This window comes from Sceloporus occidentalis, unplaced genomic scaffold, assembly GCF_023333645.1.
Source record: "Sceloporus occidentalis isolate IW3139 unplaced genomic scaffold, rSceOcc1.0.p SCAF_133, whole genome shotgun sequence".
Lineage (NCBI taxonomy): Eukaryota > Metazoa > Chordata > Lepidosauria > Squamata > Phrynosomatidae > Sceloporus > Sceloporus occidentalis.
The window spans coordinates 155,919-173,832 of record NW_028317113.1 but is presented as its reverse complement, the minus strand read 5'-3'; the positions used below and the strand labels follow the sequence as shown (position 1 = coordinate 173,832).

Sequence of the window (17,914 nt, the reverse complement as noted above, 5' to 3'; positions counted from 1 at the left end):
CCCATTCTTGCCATTACAGTTTATTACTAATAAGCAAATCAGAACAGAGGAAGATATATTTTTGGCCAATGTATTTGCATTGTGTAGTGGAATAGTGTAAATTCCTGTACTTTATTAGGAAACACAGAAGCCAAGATGAGATTTCATTAGCCTCATATGCCATCGGCATAAGGCAATTTAATTACACTAGTTTCCAAAAAAATGGTAGAAATCAAGGTAAAAAAGCAGGATGGAGAGAAAGGAAAAGGGGGCAAATCAGACACTCGAAGCAGGAATGGTGTCCATGTCGTGAATTCCATCCTTATCAATTATCCGCACGGTGAATGAAGGCAAGCTCAGGATAAACCGCTTCTCAAGCTGGAAGACAAGGAGAAAAAGGAGGTGTGTGAAAAACCTGCTGCTTTCAAAAGGTGTCAGAATAAATTAAATTAACTCAACTCCTCTCATCTGATGAACAAGGTTAAAATACTTAAATTAGCAGATTGCTGACTCTAAACTTAAGCAAAATAAACAAATATTGTGACTCTGAATGACATTTAAAAATATGTGCTGAAACCTTCCATAGCGTGCAAAATATAATTTAACTGGGTTTCGTGCCAGTTCAAAACCAATATACAAGTGAATAAATCAATGACTTGTTTGAGTTCCCTAGTATGTGTAGGTCACAAGAATGCTTTGACACACAATAGGCTAAAGTACAGATCCTAAACGAAAATTTAGATAAATTGACTAGATCGTAAGTTCGCAAGATCAGAGCCCTCTCTTCCTTCTGTAGCACTATGTATTAAAGTGTGTTATGTCATTTCAAACTGCTTATTTTCACTACCTCTTATCGTAACATCACTATGGAATCTGTATAAATAAATGTATCTTACATGGAGGTAGGATATGTTCAGGTGCATGAATATTGAAGTTCTGAATTCACTTTAAATGACACAGCTAATGCTTCAGAATGGACTTCTGAGTTACTTGCTTATTTCGCATTTGGTTCATACCAGAGAGCTACAAAGTGTTTTTCTTTCCTTCTTTATAGTGTTCACAGCTAACCACTGGAAAAGCACACTAACCCTTTACCGGCAATGAATAGCTCCGAGAAGGTCAGCTGCTGCTACCAGGCTGTGCTTGAAGCATATGGCTTCTGAACTGGAAATGAGTCTAGAACTCTAGAACATTAGTGCCAGTCTCTTAATTATACTTCATGTTAAACTAAAATTATCCAGAGGATCTCCTGGTGCAATTTCACAAACCTGTGTATGTGGACATGTTATATTCTTTAACACAAAGTACTAGGGGTTTGTGTGACATGTTTTGAGTATTTAGACTCTCTTCTCTCTCCAGTAGCACAAGCTGCTTTCTCAAGATTTCACCTGCACCTGAAAACTAACCCTGGTTTCTTCAAAAGTTGTAATATCGAGTGAAGATAAATAAATGTGCTTTATGTGCGAGCGCTATGATAAGCAGCAGCATGCTAAGGATATCAAGAGAATGTAAAGCACGTCTGGTTAACAGGCAGACTAGGTGTTGCAGAGTTAACTGCCATGAGTTTCAGAAATCTGCAAAATAAAATGTCTTACCTCTGCTATACATTTCTTAAGCAGCTCTACTGCCTCCTCCCTTGTGAGACCTGTAAAAAATAAATAAAAAAAATAGTCAACTCATTATAACAAACACTGGGCAAAGAACCCATTCTCAAATGGCAATTTCATAAAAGATTAGTTTCAGATGGGGAATAACATTCATTCATAAACATCCTGTATACCAACATCTCGATAATTGTCATTTCTTTGAAACTGATTCAAGTGTATACAAAGAAGAAGTTGTTAAGAAGTTACAAATGTATACACGTACAACACTTTAAACTACATAAATCAGAGGCAAAAGAGCATGTAACATTCTATTACCACTTACGCATGACAGGAATAAGCCACAACTTGACTGGAACTACGTTGAGACTAAATTTTTGTATTTGTTTTTCTCAATCATCCTAAACTACTTTCTTTGGCTGCTTAACCTCAGTGCCCCTTAGAGGCATCATAAAACCACCGCCATGTGATGCAGAGAAGTATAAAGGCTTGTACGTGTTAGAAACTTTCCATGGCCGTTGTAGAGGGGCAGCTCTTAGTGCTGTAAAGCATTTATTTTGTGAATGAATGTTTAAACAAAATCAATGAGCTTGCTCCTCCCCCTTTCTATAACTTCTCTGGGAAAGAAACATGTTCCATATGTGACCAACACCACTAATAACAAGGCTGCTAATCGGTTTGTTACGCTGGGGAGAGAGGCGTGACGGAATTCCAGCCTAGTTCGGGAGGGGTATTTGAGACGAGGTGCGCTCAGGCTTCTTCGAGGAGGGAATTAGCTGCTTCGGCCTCAGGCTGTGATGGCTAGGCTTTGGGGGTGGTGGAGTTGGTTTAAGCCTGGATCTCTTGCTGGGTAATATAGCTTTTACACCTTTTTGGCAGCTTTATGGGCATGCAATCCTGTAGGTACTGAGGTGCCATTGGCAATAATTATTGAGTAAGGAAGGTAATACACTCCATCACCATGCTGTTATGTTTGCTGGGACGTCGAGATACATGTTTAAATACCTATTTATAGTCTAACTACAGTGGTTAACCAGACAAGGATGCTGTAGTGTAGAGCACATGTTAATAATTACTTGACTTGCATTAAAAAGTGGGGTATGCATTTTTCTGGGATAAAAACTATATTTGCAAAACATATTACAAGGTTCATTCCTACTCGCTAACCTGTACACTGGTAATAAAATGGCACAGTTTACCAATGCTAGAAACCAAAAAAACTATATTAATGACAGGATATATAAATTATTTTAATTTGGAACATCAAACAGTTCAAGACACTTTTTGGCAATTTTAGTGTTGTTGTTAATGTTGTCTCTTCCCTCCTTGTAATAGCAATATTAGCTGGGATTCCATAAATAAATGTAACGAAATGTAAAAATCTATCCCAAGTCGTCATAATACCAATCCTCTGTATTTAACAGTAAAGGATAAATTGTAAATTGATAGCCACGATTCCCATTGAAATTGTATACACCCAGAAAATAATCCAGGCCAGGGTCATGTCAATTAAGATAGGCACCTATGATCCTTGATGAATAACTTTAGAGGCATGTAAACTCCACCTTTGACACAGTTTTTAGGCGATATGGGTAATACGGTTACCTTGACTAACGTGGGTAGACATAAACAGCACAGATTAAGTATTTTAATGGGTTTTTTTTGTTTGTTTTTTTTTAAATAGATGTCTGAAGCTCAGATATAAAAAAACTGTGGCCTGTTGAGTTCCTCAAGGACTGGAGGTATGGACCAGCCACGGCAAAAATCAGACAAAAACTTATCATTTGCAGCCTAAATACTAAAGACATGAATTTTTCCAAATGTTGAAATTCCCAAAAGTTCAATAAAAATCTGCTTGGAATTTGTTTGAACTATTCTAATCAACAGTGTCATTCCTGGTTTGTGCTTAGATCTAGAATTCAGAGGATGACACCAAGGAAGGAACATTTGGATAAGATAATATGTCAGGGCGAGACGGCAGTAAAGAGGGCTGTAAGTGCAGCGAACTGAACCTCACCGCGGGAATGAAAGGGTGCTTCAGATCAGAGGTGCCGTGATTGACAGTTTCACTTGGGAAGAACCTGGGGGACTAAGGAAGAAAGGGTGGGGGTGAGACCGAGTCCCACCAGGGGGTACTCTGCTCTCTGCATACCCCTGCAAGGTGCGGGTGTTATCACACTAACATCTCAGCGCTGGCATAACATGTTTGGAGGGCTATATTGCAATGACACTACTCTTAACATTTCTGCCCTTGCTCCCCCCCCCCCCCCCGAGTGCTAAACATCACAGAAAATCTTTCAGAAGCGTGCCAGCCTCGTAATTTGTATTTCACATTCTGTACCACATGGGCAAACATAACAGCATTTCCCTTTTGCCCAACCGGTGTGTGTTTAAAAACAACCTTACTGCATAATTATATACTAGCAATAAATCCAAGGAGTCTTGGTCTCTGATATAGTGTGTTTTATATTCCGTTTATCACAAAATAGGCTGGATTCCCTTATTGTAAGTTACCACTTTTGCTAGAACGCTATAAAGTTAGCACTCTGAAAAAAGTAGTTCTTTGTCACATTTCTCCTGGACGGGGAACCATTAACCGGCATCTGCAGACCTACTTATGAAATCTGCCATGAAAGCTGACAAGATAGATTAGAGGTTATTTAGGCTTCTTGGATTAAAAGCATCTGTCATACCTGGCTTGTAGTAGCGGTCCAGGATGCTAAGGGTGAGGTAAGCTCCATAACCATGGGCTGCGAAAGGTGCCTTTGCCAGTGCGGCCAAGTAATCCATGTAGTAGAGGGATGGCCCATCATGTTCATCGTACCCCGCCAGCAATAAGTTAACGTGGTATGGAGTCTGGAATAATAAAGACAGTGAAAAGACATTATTAAAAGCGAGAAGTTATGTATATTCCATGAGCAGTCTTTGTGGTTCCTGTGCTCGTGGAGGGTGAGAAAAAACAAACCATAAAGGCAGTGTGTGACCCTAAACACTAATCCAAGCTTCAAGGCATGCTTTCTAGGGCAAAGCAATCCGATCACCTATTCACAATAAAGTTAATGTGTGTTGGAAGTGTGGGGAAGTAGTATTTTATATGGATAGTAATAAAATTATAAATTAAATGTTCACAGGACAGAATTGAATGTTCATTTTAAGAGCTACCACTTTGGACTTTAACTGTCCAGGTTTTGAAAATCACTCCCAAAGAAAGTCTATGAAGTCCATGCAACATTATGGTGGGGCTGGTCAGGATTATGTAGAATTAAGGAACCAGGAATAAGTGCTACCATAGTATCATAATCACTCAACCCCTGGGATATACAAAAAAAAAATAAAAATACTGGAGCATATGTATGTTCTCTGCCACCATATATTTTGTGGGGCTCAGCACCAAAAAAAATATATATAATTATTATATATACATATATATATTTTTTTTTTATTTCAAAACAAATTCCGGTACATCACCTTTCTACATAGTCAATGCAATTTTCCCTACGTCGTACCAACGGTCAACATCAACTTTCCTGCCAACGGTTGCATCTTGAATTTCTTTGCTATGGGAGATGATGGATGCTTCCACTGCATACTCTGCCGCCTGCTGTCGGACTCGTAATGGTGAACCCGCGTTTCATGACCAATGACTATCTTCTGAAGAAAATCACCACCTTCTTCATGTGTCGGGAACACACGTCTAAGTGCTTGCTTCTCTGTCAGCTGCTTAGGCATCCATTTTACTGAACTTCAGGCTGCCATGAATCAGGGCATAGGCAGATCCAACATTCAGCTGTCCTGCCACCTCTTCAACTGTTATTCTTCTGTTTTCACGGATTAGTTCCAGGGTTCTCTTTTCATTCCTCGTGGTCTTGGCTGTAGCTGGACTTCCAGAGCGCTCTGCATCCACCACCAGTACAGCCATTTGTGAACTTTTCAATCCGTTCATAGACGACTCTACGAGAGGGAACTTTATCCCCATACTGAGCACACATGCGAAGATGAATTTGTGCTCCTGGCACACCTTCTGCCCACAAAAAGCATATGACGGAACGGTGTTCCTCTTTGGTGCAATTTACAAGTTTTGCAGCCATCTTCACCCCAGGGTGAAAACTCTTATACTAAACTGCAAGGGCAGCCAGATTGCCAGACATAACTAGTCACATGACATGCTAAGACACATGTATGTAATATATATATATAGCTAAACTTGGTTACAATATTAGTTTTCTTGCATTCTGATGAACTATAGTAATGTAGGTGTCATCAATAGTTTGCCAGTTAGCAAACCATAAAAAGCAACCTACACTCCTCTCCTTGAAAAGCATGTTTGTTAACTGGCAGACTACACTTTTCATAAAAGGTAATTAACCCTCATTTAATTTATCTATACAATGTGTGCATCAATGTGTAATCAACCACAGTGCAACATTTATTCCTTCCAAGCACTTGAGATACTTTACGCATGACTGAATTAATCCAAGTCACATCAGGGAACTAATTAGAACACAATTTGAAAAGAATGGCCTCACATTACAACACTTACTCTTTGCCCCCTCTGTGCCTCCCATCTGCTAATGCATCTATTGCTCCTGTAGAGATAGAATACATCTATACTCATGTTCAAATGCTACCTATGCATTGCTCGCCCCAAATTCAACTTGCAAACCTACAATCAGGAACAAATATATTACAATATTGTAGGCAAGGAAAACTGTTATAGCAATAGCTTCACCACCAACTTCACTTCATATGCAAATTAGATACCATGCACAGTCTATTTGCATGAGACAGCAGGGTGGCAAGGGGGCATAAATTACAGGGCATTGTGCGGTATAAAGGTTAAAAAACCCCAAAAACCCTCTAACAGTGGTTTCATTAGTTATCAAAAATAAACACATCTAGGGTTTTGTGGGACAAGGGGGGGGGGGTAAAAACAGGCCAGGGCTACGCGGGTGCCTTACAGCACCCATGCCCCCAGTAAAGTGTAGGGTGTCTGATTCATAATGGCAGAAGATAGGCAGCAGTGTGGCAGGTCTTCACAAGGTGGGAGGGGGCATAGTGTATGAGTGTATACTGTAGAGTCAGTGTATGTGTGTGTGTGTGTGTACAGTGCAGTAGATTCAGAGTGTGTGTGTATAAATGTGAAGTGGAAAAGACCATCTCTACTGTAGCTTAGTGCCAAATTTTTGTGTTTAGGTGTGCATAGTGTTAGAATATGTATTTGTATATATGTATAGTGTTGGCCAATGTGTGTATGTTGTTGGATAGTGTGTGCATGGGTATTAGGGTGTGCTGTATGTTACAGTATGGCATAAGCATGATTCTGTATGTCAGCATATAGTATTAGCATGTGTGTACATGAGTGTAGAATGTTATTGTAAGGTGTTTGTGAGCTTTAGACATTAGCGTGTCTGTTACTGCATGGTGTTAGTGTGTGTGTGTGTGTGTAACTGTAAGAATAGCAGCTTATGTCTTATAACATGGTTTGTCATGAAGGGGTTAACTGCAGTCCTTAAAGCATTCCAGCACTGAAAAAAGGTGCGTTGTGTCGTATTGCCTCAATAAACACCCTTTAACTGCAGAGCAGGGGGTAATAAATAAAAATAAAAACATTATTGGGGAAGAAGAAAAAAAGAAGGTTGGCACCTAAATTGTTGACATCTGATCTAGGGTTACACAAACTGAGTTTCCAAACTGGTGCAGTCACTTCCTAGTAATGCAGAATTTGCTGTCCATGTGCTACATGACCCGAAAACATTTGGCGTAATGGGCAATATGGGAATGTTGCTGCAGTCTTAGCTCCCTAAATGGTTTAATTTAATTAGCCACTCTAACATTTATGTATGCCTACACATTTGAGACACAGTCACAATTAACAAGAGGAAGAACAGGAGAAAAAAAAAAAAAAAAAAAGCTCACTATATAAAGAGTGGTGCTGGAGACGTCTCGCTAAAGGTTTGTGCGACTCTCGAGATGCCAGCTTTCTGCATGTGTGAGATGCTCAGGCATAAATAAAAGGGTGTGAGGCGGTTTTAATTAAACCAATACATCTGTGCCAGTTACCATGTCAGACTTCCTCTTGACACGCTCGAGCACAGCGGGGGAGCATTCTGCATTTTACCCTTTCAACGCTGGAAGGTCCAAAAGCACCTTGTAGATGACCTTTTGGGATGGTTATTTTCTACGATGCACTAGTAATGGTATCGCCTATGACTTCTGTTTGCCACTAACTTCCAAAGACCTTTATAGTGCAAGCATGGTTCACATTAGTTGGAAAGATGGTATTACGCAAAGGCATAAATAAGTCAAAAGCTTTGAAACTCCCCGTGTGGAAGGTAGGTGCACACTACGCTGTCGGCTCAATACCGGAAGATTAGGCAAAGAGGGCAATGGCAGGCTGCATAGAGCTCTCTAAAAAGCATTACTGAGACACGTGAAATTAGGAGGGTGTGAGGGACCCAACCTGGGGATCATTTTAGCACATCTCACAGTTTGGCAAGTAAAATTCGCAGAAAAACCATACAAAAACACTCAAGCATAGAAAACCACTTATTAACCCATGTATGATAACCATTTTTTGCCACGACAGCCTTCTACTGGCTTTGCAAACTGAAAAAGGACGTCATTTGTGCCTTTGCTCCAAATGTTTTAATGTTTCTATATGTTTTAATAAATGTAGTGGTTTTTGCATTCTCGCCAAAATCTAAATGTGTTTGACTTTTCTTTTTGGATTGCCTACATATATTTTGCAACGAGAGGGAAAACCATTTGAGTTACTTTGGACTTCTAGCTATTTTTTTTCTACGCTGTAATTTGCAATCATAAAGATAATAAATAACAAATGCCTTCTCTTTCATACTTATTGTATCATCTTGAAGACCAGAGTTTAAGTGCCGTCTTAAGTAAGACAACGTCTTAAGTTTCCAGTGAGTGTGAGGACGGGTCCCGCCTCGCTTACCATGTCCCAAATACTTCAAAGCTGTAATATTTTTTTTACATTTTTTTTTTTTTTAAGGCTAATCCAATGCAAAATAATTTTATAAGTAGGTTTCGAATCACGGAGTTTAACGGCAGAATTCCTAGCAGAAAATTTCCTTGTGTGCGCAAATGTTTTCAGCTGTTATTCTGTTTACCCGTTCTTCTCCAAAAATAAATAAATATATATATTATCATGCTGTTAGGAAACAAGTCTCGGGCTCAAAACAGAACTTTTAAAAAAAGAGAGAGACCTCGGATCCGGTACTCTTCCCACTCTCAACAATGAGGAATTTGAATGTGTACCGCCTGATTAAGCAGAGCGTGAAATTTGCGTTCAGTTGTCAGCTCCTGGGGAGCAGTGGTGAAAAGTAATGCGGAGACATGCCGTACGTACGACGGGACTGCACCAGGGCAGCGATTAAGCATCGGTGAGACATCTGGCGGAAGGCAAAGTCACAGCCGCTGGAAGGTGGTGGTGGTGGTGGTGGGGGGGAGATGAAGCTGCGCAGGAAGAATCCTGCAGAGCACGATATGCACACAGTGCAAGCGAGAGGCAGATTAGAGCAGCAATACTAGATCGCAACAATGTCCCCTGATTAAGCATTCTGGAGAAAGAGCAGAGCGTAACACACCTGTAACAGACACAGTGTATCCAATGACTGACACTGTATGCGTGTGCATTATATATACAGTGCCCTCCACAAATACTGGCACCCTTGAGAAAACATGAGAATTTCACTGTCAAAAAAACGTTTAGCATTAAAAACCTTTTCACCATTTACTTCGCTAAGGAAAAAAATAAAAAAAAGTTATTACTCTCCCTGGAAATGAAACATAAAAGACGCTGGTCCACTAACACAAAACATTACAGTCCCTAATATTTTACAACTACTATTAAGCATATTTGTCATTTTATTATTTCTTCCAGTGGTTTGATTACATAAGAAAATGATTGCTCAATTTCTATGGCGACAACCTATTAGTGCCTGATTTGGTGTCACATGGAAATAATGCGCACAGACACAAAATTACGAATGAGAAAAGTTCCCGATGAAAACATTGGCCAATAAATATGCGCCGCTAGCAGGAACCAGCCACAAAATCCAGGATGTGACCCTGCCACGTTCCCAGCACATCATACTAAGGAAAAGAGGTATGAGAGGCTGCTTGTAAAGGGTTTTGTCGAGCCCTGGATTAAATAATTATTCACGAGAAAAGGTTTGGGCAGTCAGCAATGCTAGGAATGATTTTGCTAATGCTACGTTTAATTGCGAAAGTGTGAAAGTTTAGTAAAGTAGGTGGAACGGCTCTTAACACGTACGCGGAGCTGGAAACACGTTATCTGTTATGCATCTTAGAAAGTTTGAAAGGAACACAAACTAGAGGACCTGATTGTCTACATCTAGCACGGCAGGTATCCAAAGGTCTACTACACACCGCGAACGAGTTCTACTGGCGTAATGCTGAGTCTGCAAGTCCGCTGTCTCAGCAGGTACCACATTGCTTGGCACGTCTATGCTTTCTCTCCAGGAGCGAGATAACAATGCTGCCTCAGTTTCAGATCCCCCAGAGAGCCAAAGAAGGGCTTGGAAATCTACACCTGTGATCCTGCAACTGTGTCAGCACTGTATAAATAAACAGCTCCATTAAACCGAGAGGTGGGAAAGTCCAGCAGACACACACCGATTTTTACATTTGCTTTTCTTACTGGAGAGAGAAGCCTAGTACAAAATTGTATCCTACTGTAAACGGTACCTCGACACACCTGCCCACAGTCTATCACTTAAATAATACGCGTAGAATTATGACAAACTTGCCTACATACTGAAAAGGTAAAAGCAGCCTATGTGAGGTCTATACACGCACAGGCTTTGTGATTATTTTGGCGATATTAACATAGCACGAACTGTGAAATAGTTCATTTTTGGCCCATTCCTCTTCAGACATGAATTCCATTTCCCGCTGGTATTGGACGTAATTTGGAGGGCATTTTAGATTCAGAAATTAAGTTTGTTGTTTTGACGCCCACATTAACTCTCTCTCATGCTCTCGGAATGTCTCTCCATCGTTTCCTGCAAACCACTTCCCCCTCCTGTGTCACACAGCTCCGCTTCTGTGTCCTGCATCTTCTTGTTCTCCTTTCTCCTCCCCATATGCGCGGACAGAACCCCTAGGCGAAATTCGGTCAAAACGGTAAAGCTTCCGGTGACATCTTCTCCAGTGACCCTCCAAGCTCTGTCATTTTGGCTGAAGTTCAAACTAGGTTATCTAAAGGCAAAATGGCGGAAGTCCACAGCGAAGTCATGTCCGTGGAGGTGCGGACTAAGAAAGAAGATAAAAAAGAGCAAGAAGATACAAGACACGGAGCTGCAAACCCAGAAGGGGCCGGCGTAGAACGGATGGAGACATTCACAGAAGTTGAGTGAAGAACTTTTGGATTGCAGACGAAAATTCGAAGCTTCTTGCTTTGTTTTCGTGGGGGTTCTGGCCTCGTTTTCAGAGATTCGTACAAAATCTGTAAATTTTGCATAAATCTGGATGCACGACTTTAATATCTATATATGTGTGAGTTTTTGGTACTAAGTCTGAAAAGCACACTCTTCGACACGGCAGCCAATGAAATGCTCTAATGTGTAGTCAAATTCCATTTTATTAAACTCTTTTAAAAGCAACCTTTATACAGAATAAATCTGAATCCCAAACGATGCTAACAATTTCAGATTTGTTATCGTCACACAAATGAAAACAAAAATCTAAGTGCTCGAAATCGCTAAAAATCAAATAACCACTTGAATTGTATTCAAAAAAGGTCATTTCCTTTTCAGAGCTTTACAGCCGGGGTACGATGTATATGTCAAACCAATAACAGGCTTAAATAGGACAAAATGTAGGTACGCACAACCTCAAGTGGGTAAGCATGCAGTTTAATGAAAATGTAATGTAGTGAAAAATCCATCAATACCAGAATTAAGGCGCTAGAGCAAGAAACCAGAGGGAAAGTTTAAATGGTATAACATTTCATCCTCTGCTCCAGTACCCTAAAAGACAATAATCCTTGAACACGTAACTCAAATTATTATATATATTTTTTTGCTGCAATAAATGTTCTCCTCCTCCTCCTCCTCCCCCCCAGATGTTAAGGATGCCGTTTAATTTAAACAAAACATCAACTGCACTCTGTAGTATGTTAGGCAAATGAACCAGATCTGTCATTTTACTCGTTCCGCTAAAAGGTATAAATACAACACAAACATTTAACCCCTTAAGGACCAGGCTCATTTTTCGTTTTGTACCCTGTGGGACCGCAGCTGTTTTGACACTTTTGTGGTGCTTGTGTTCAGCTGTAATTTTCTCCTCACCCATTTGGTGAACCCACATAAGTTATATATTGTTTTTTTCAGGACAAGATGGGCTTTCTTCGGATACCATTATTTTGATCGTATCATCTTATTTACTATAAAAAAAATAAAAAAAACATGGTGAAAAATTGAAAAAAAACACATTTTATGACTTTTATTTGAAAAATCTTTTACTCACCTAAAAAAGCAAGTAAAAAAACTAGCTAAATAGATTCTACTACTTGTCCTGAGTTTAGAGATACCCAATGTTTTTATGTTTTTTTGCTGTTTTTTGTAAGTTATAGGGCAATAAGTACAAGCAGCGTTTTATGATTTCCAAATCTTTTTTAACAAATCTGGTCATTCTGCCTCCATCTCCTCTTTGGAATATCTTTGAAGCGGGTTAACTCAATTTAACCCATTTAAACCATATATTTTTGAAAACTAGACACCCCAGGGTATTCCAAATGCTGTTATTTTAACCCTTTCCATGCACCAATTATAGAACTACACTTTGTCAAACTTTGTAATAGTATTTTTTTTTTTTTTTTCTTTTCACACAAATTGTACTTTAGTTATAGATATACAGGTTCTGGTATATGTCACTGTCAAACAACCCCCCAATATGTGTTCAGGAACATCTCCTGAGTACAGCGATACCCCACGTGCATGGGTTTGTCAGATTGTTTGGCTGGTAAAAGGCTACTTTTGGGGCATGCGTAATCCAGGTGGTCATTTGGTCATTCTGCCTCCATCTCCTCTTTGGAATATCTTTGAAGCCGGTTAACTCAATTTAACCCATTCAAACCATATATTTTTGAAAACTAGACACCCCAGGGTATTCCAAATGCTGTTATTTTAACCCTTTCCATGCACCAATTATAGAACTACACTTTGTCAAACTTTGTAATAGTATTTTTTTTTTTATTTTTTTTCCACACAAATTGTACTTTAGTTATAGATATACAGGTTCTGGTATATGCCACTGTCAAACAACCCCCCAATATGTGTTCAGGAACATCTCCTGAGTGCAGTGATACCCGACATGCATGGGTTTGTCGGGTTGTTTCAGATTTAAAATGCCACATTTGGGAAGTGCGCTTTTTTTCTCCATTTTGGTCAGTCTGTACCTATGCCCTATCTTTGAGCTAGGCCACTCCAATTTACCCCATCAGCCATTTTTTTTATATATTAGACACCCCTTGGGTATTTGAAGTGCTTTTATTTTAACTCTTTGTTGAGATTTTTGAGAAATTTTAGCACTTGCTCAAAATAATAAACTTTATTTTTTTATTTTATTTTATCTTTTTAATACTTTTTTATATTTTTTTTACACATTTTGCAATGTACTGGATGGTTCATCTAGTGACATCACTGCATAATTATTTTTAAATGTTAGCACATTTTTTTTATTTTTTTTCCATTTTTTTTTTTTTTTATTTATTTTTTTATATTTTACTAATCACATAGTGATTAGAAAGCTGGGCTCCATTGACTTGCATGGTTGAATGCAGTACCTGTATTCAACCTGCAAGTGGAGCCAGAGTTCTCTAGAGGGTCTGGAGACCGTCTAGCTAACTCTATCATCTTTATTGTTTATTTTCCCGGACCGCCGCCATCTTGCTTGATGGCGAAGATCACCGGCAGCGGCGGCTGTGACCGCTCTCCGGAGCGGTCACAGCCCACCCAGAGGTAAGTGTTTGGTGTCGCTGGATGCCTCCTGATTGAGGCATTCCAGCGACACCATTTAAGTTTAGGAGGCGATCGTCGATCGCCTCCTAAACGCTTTTAAAACGGGCGTCCGCCGCCATACAATGTATGGCGGCTGTTGACGCCCCGGGGAGGGGCCAGACATGGCCCCCGATGCCGATCTCGGCGTTACTGAATGCCTCGACATCGAGGCATTACAGTAACGCCGTTTAAGCGAAGAAAGTGATCGTTGATCACTTTCTAAGCTTATTTTATTTTATGACGGTTCAGGACCGTCAAAGGTCATTTAGCGACCTTCATGTCATGACGGTCCTGAACCGGCAAAGGTCGCGAAGGGGTTAAAAAGCGTTTTTCCCAGTTTTTATGGCAAGCAAGTCTGGGGTTTTTTTTTTGTCACGTGACATAAGAAATCCCTGCAAAATTATGCATACAACAAAGTTTTACATGACTAAGAAGTGTTTGGGCATTCAACGGTACCAGGAACGACACATCTGTGTATAGTTCTAAATCAGTTGGTGGAACAGCGCCTTTACAGGTTATAAGTAGCAAGCACGAATGGTAAATAATGCACAGTTACAAATCATTAGACAATAGGCCTTATGGTGATTATATGCCTCCTCAAATAAAAAAATATAGAAATAAAATGACATGCAGGAAGATCTCGCCGATAAGAAAGGGCATGATGAGACTGCAGTGTGCACTCCTTAACAATGGGGTTACACACCCTACTCCCCTCCCAGGCATCACCATCTGCAGCAGCACAGAGCTGTATCTCCGGTATGCAAACACATCTGCCCCTGCCAGTGCCCTCCCACTGTGCTGCCCATCTGGAACAGGTGGGGCAGGCCTGTGCACAGAGAGAGAGAGAATGACAGAGCTGGCGTGGGAGAGGCAGGGGGGCACGTTCCGACCTAGACACATGGGGGGGCTGGTTGGCACTTCCAGTATCAAAGACAACGAGACTGAACGTGGCATAATGTCACATCCTGCTAAATGTGTTTGCCAAAACACGTGTTCAATTACCCTCGTTAGCCGTATTAGTTTTCGGTGTGTATCGCAAATGGATTTCAGCGCTTGGGAGACAGGATACTTAAAAGTCACAGCTTTACCTGCACCATCTGTTTCTGGGGGTCATGTGAGCGACCCGACAACATTAAATTGCAGAGAGAGGAGAAAAGCGGAGTGGAAACAGGGGGAGACACTTCCATTAACGTAGCAGCCCTTCTATACAGCCAAGGGAAGTAATTAGGGAGAAATGATACCAAGTCTCCAAATATTCTGCATCATTACCACATCACTAAGATACTGTTGTCATATGTACAGCTGTTCACATCGGCAAGAGCCATGAAACATAAGAAGTATTCACATTTCTACATTGTGTAATGTTGTATCATTTCAATGTGTTCAATTTTGTCACAGTATTTGTATTTCAGGACAAGAGAGGCAATATTTAAAGATGTCATTAACCATCACATCTTTTGGGTTAAAATTTTTCTTTAAAAAAAAATATCATGATTGGCTATTATCCAATAGTAGGATTTCTTATAGAAAACATTTCATAGTAGTGCAAGTCTCAAACTCTTTATTCTATAGATTATTGCTTCAATATTATCCCCAAAAATGCAGGATTTTGCCCACATTTACACATTAAATTCCGTTTTGTTGCATTCTTATACATGAGTTTAAATAAAACAAACTCACCCTACTCCTCAGGTAGTCAGCTAGGTTTTTGCGTGTGAAGTTTGCAGCCGCTGCAGGAGACAACTCATAGCCTAACAATAAAAACGATAAATTACGTATGAACTGCAAATGTATTGTTTAAGATAGGGGATTCAGTATTATGTTTAAACACTGTACCCTATGTAATGGGCACAAAACCTACAGATAACTGTTCGCCAGAATAACAAAACCTCCGCTCTCCCGGCCGATATCAAGAGGAAGCTAAAGAGAAAATAATAAAGCGGCATCACCATAACGTACCATTTCTCATTTTGTACAGCTGCACGTTCTTTTGAATGTACTCAGCAAACTGAACCGTGTCTCCAGCCTCGCCAACACACAGGAGGAGAATCTTCTCACTCATCTTGAACATTTTGTCTGCATCTGTAAAAGACAGTGTGACATCTTAAGGCTAGACGAGTCTGTCATCTACACAGATTCCACATGGCGGCTACATAATGAACATTAAGCCAGGGTTGCAAAATAAATTAAAAAAAATGATTACATTGCAGATATATAGGCAAACAAAACCAGTGCCAATGCCGGACCACCCAACTGTGCTTTCCCCCACAGCAATTAAATACATGGTCAGATTGATTGCTAGGTTGATTTTCAAACTTGGTACTAGAAATGATATAAATATTATATGCTATTGTATTAAATGTTATACAAGGTTATTGATGGTTATTTATTGCGGTAAATAATTATGCAAATGAAGAAAACGGGGTAAAGTCTTGGTCATGATCCGGTTACAGACAGAGCAGGAAATCAGGAAGTGTCGCTTTCACTTTCAGGCAGCTCATCCACGGGCCATGACGCGACAGTTTAACCCAACCTGAAGAATCCCAAAGGGTAAACCGGACAGAATTACTAAGCACTTGGCCATTTAAATACCACCTTGTGAATTTATATCACATAGCCATCTAGTATGTTATACTTGTTATTTCTGGCCTCTTTCCATCCCCCTCCATGACATCGCAGAACCACTTAGTGCAATGAATCCAATATCCTATTGGCTGGGACAAGCAGCCAATCAGTGGCAATAACTGTCAGACCACAGAGGAGGACAGCTGCGATTTCCACCTCATAATCTTTTAATATGCATTCTTCAGGGACAGCAAACTGGACACAAAAATGGATACTGGTTCCAAAAAAGTTTGGTAATACCCGCTATATACGTGAGCAGACATTCAAGAACTAGTGTCGCCTTTTACTTCTATCTTCTGGAAGTTCTTTATACCCAGACTAGCGAGTTGCTATGTGTTTGAGTGCATAAAGGCTCCATATTCACACAGATATGAGTTGTCAGCAAGTTTCACATTACATTGTATTAACATAGCGCTTGGCCAGGACATTGACGTTTATAATCCCTGTATAGGTGCTACAGAGAACACGCTAACATTACTCTCTGGGGGTATCATTTCAGGCCCATATAGAAATTACTCCACACAACCAAACAGATTTCACTCTAATACTAACGACTCAAGAGCGGCTCCTTCCTGGCCTTTTCTCACCTATAATTAAGTGTGTATATATGTATAGATAGATATATGGATAGATAGATAGATAGATAGATATAGATTTTTAGAGCACCATCATAATACACAGCACTGTACAATAGGTAATGGGGACATAACATATTGTATTTCCAGATACAAATGGTAATGACAGTGCTAGTTTACGATCTAGAATACCCTCTGTAACTAGTATGGGATTAAATAAAAGGTAAATGCCCCGAAATCCACAGGTCTGGGCAAAGCGAAAGGTATTTGTATTAATTGAGTACTGCAGCGAGCTGGTTACTCTGTTATAATCCACTTCCACTTTCTGCTAGCTGACAGGATCGCAGTAACACAATGCCCTCTTACCATGCTTCATCTGGATGATGCTGTTTGCGCACACCGTGTCCGCCGCCACTAACACGTAATCGTCGCCTTGAATCCCAATTACATACTCCATGTCGCCGGCTGCTCTGTACGATCCCCGGTTCTCGGATGCGGCCTCTTGTCGTTACACAGCAAATCACCACAAGGCCGGGACTGACGCTCAGCTTCTGACGTCATTGCGGCGCGACTGCCTTAACGGGGATGTCGGGAACTGTAGTCAGGAATCGAAGCGCGTCCGACCGGTTTAAGGGCGAAGTGGTATATAGCTGTACGATGCGTGACAGTATAGAGCGCCGCTATTCTACATGTGTAAACTACCTGAGTAATGTTCAGATTTTGAGATTCTAACACATGTCTTTACTATTCTAGATATGCTGTTAAACCCTATAGGAGTTGGCGGGCGGATTATTAAACTATGGCACACCACCGACTTTTTGAGCGGGCTCTTTCTTCCTCTAATGGAAGGAGCTCGGAATGTTTAACGAGTATGAGTGACTTATAGTGTTCTATAGATCACTAGATAATAAAGCCTGCGGACACAAGGCACCGGATGAGAATTCTTCCATATCAAGAATCAAAAGTATGTGGGGGTGTAAACATTTTTACTTGGGGGTACCAAGCAACCCAGAGTTTGAGTACAGCCTTTACAGCTGTAGACCTAGAATAACTGTCTGGGACTAAATGTCGGTTGGGACAAATATAT

General features: G+C 40.3%; 1 protein-coding gene across 1 annotated transcript; it reads right to left on the bottom strand.

The window, feature by feature from the left end:
• Positions 1–255: 255 nt before the first annotated feature.
• LOC149281374 (proteasome subunit beta type-2-like) lies at positions 256–17,284 on the bottom strand. The gene is made up of 6 exons (XM_089499356.1): positions 17,194–17,284; positions 15,587–15,709; positions 15,308–15,378; positions 4,277–4,439; positions 1,575–1,624; positions 256–357 (listed from the first exon to the last, which is right to left on the bottom strand). Exons 1-6 carry the CDS (start codon positions 17,282–17,284, stop codon positions 256–258), a joined length of 600 nt encoding a protein of 199 aa, XP_089355482.1.
• Positions 17,285–17,914: the final 630 nt, after the last annotated feature.

Coding starts and splice junctions, on each gene's coding strand:
- LOC149281374 (XM_089499356.1), bottom strand. CDS start 17,284: ATGGAGTATGTAATTGGGATTCAAGGCGACGATTACGTGTTAGTGGCG. Junction 15,710..17,193: donor CATCATCCAGATGAAGCATG/GTAAGAGGGCAT, acceptor TGTCTTTTACAG/ATGCAGACAAAATGTTCAAG. Junction 1,625..4,276: donor GGACCGCTACTACAAGCCAG/GTATGACAGATG, acceptor TATTTTTTACAG/GTCTCACAAGGGAGGAGGCA.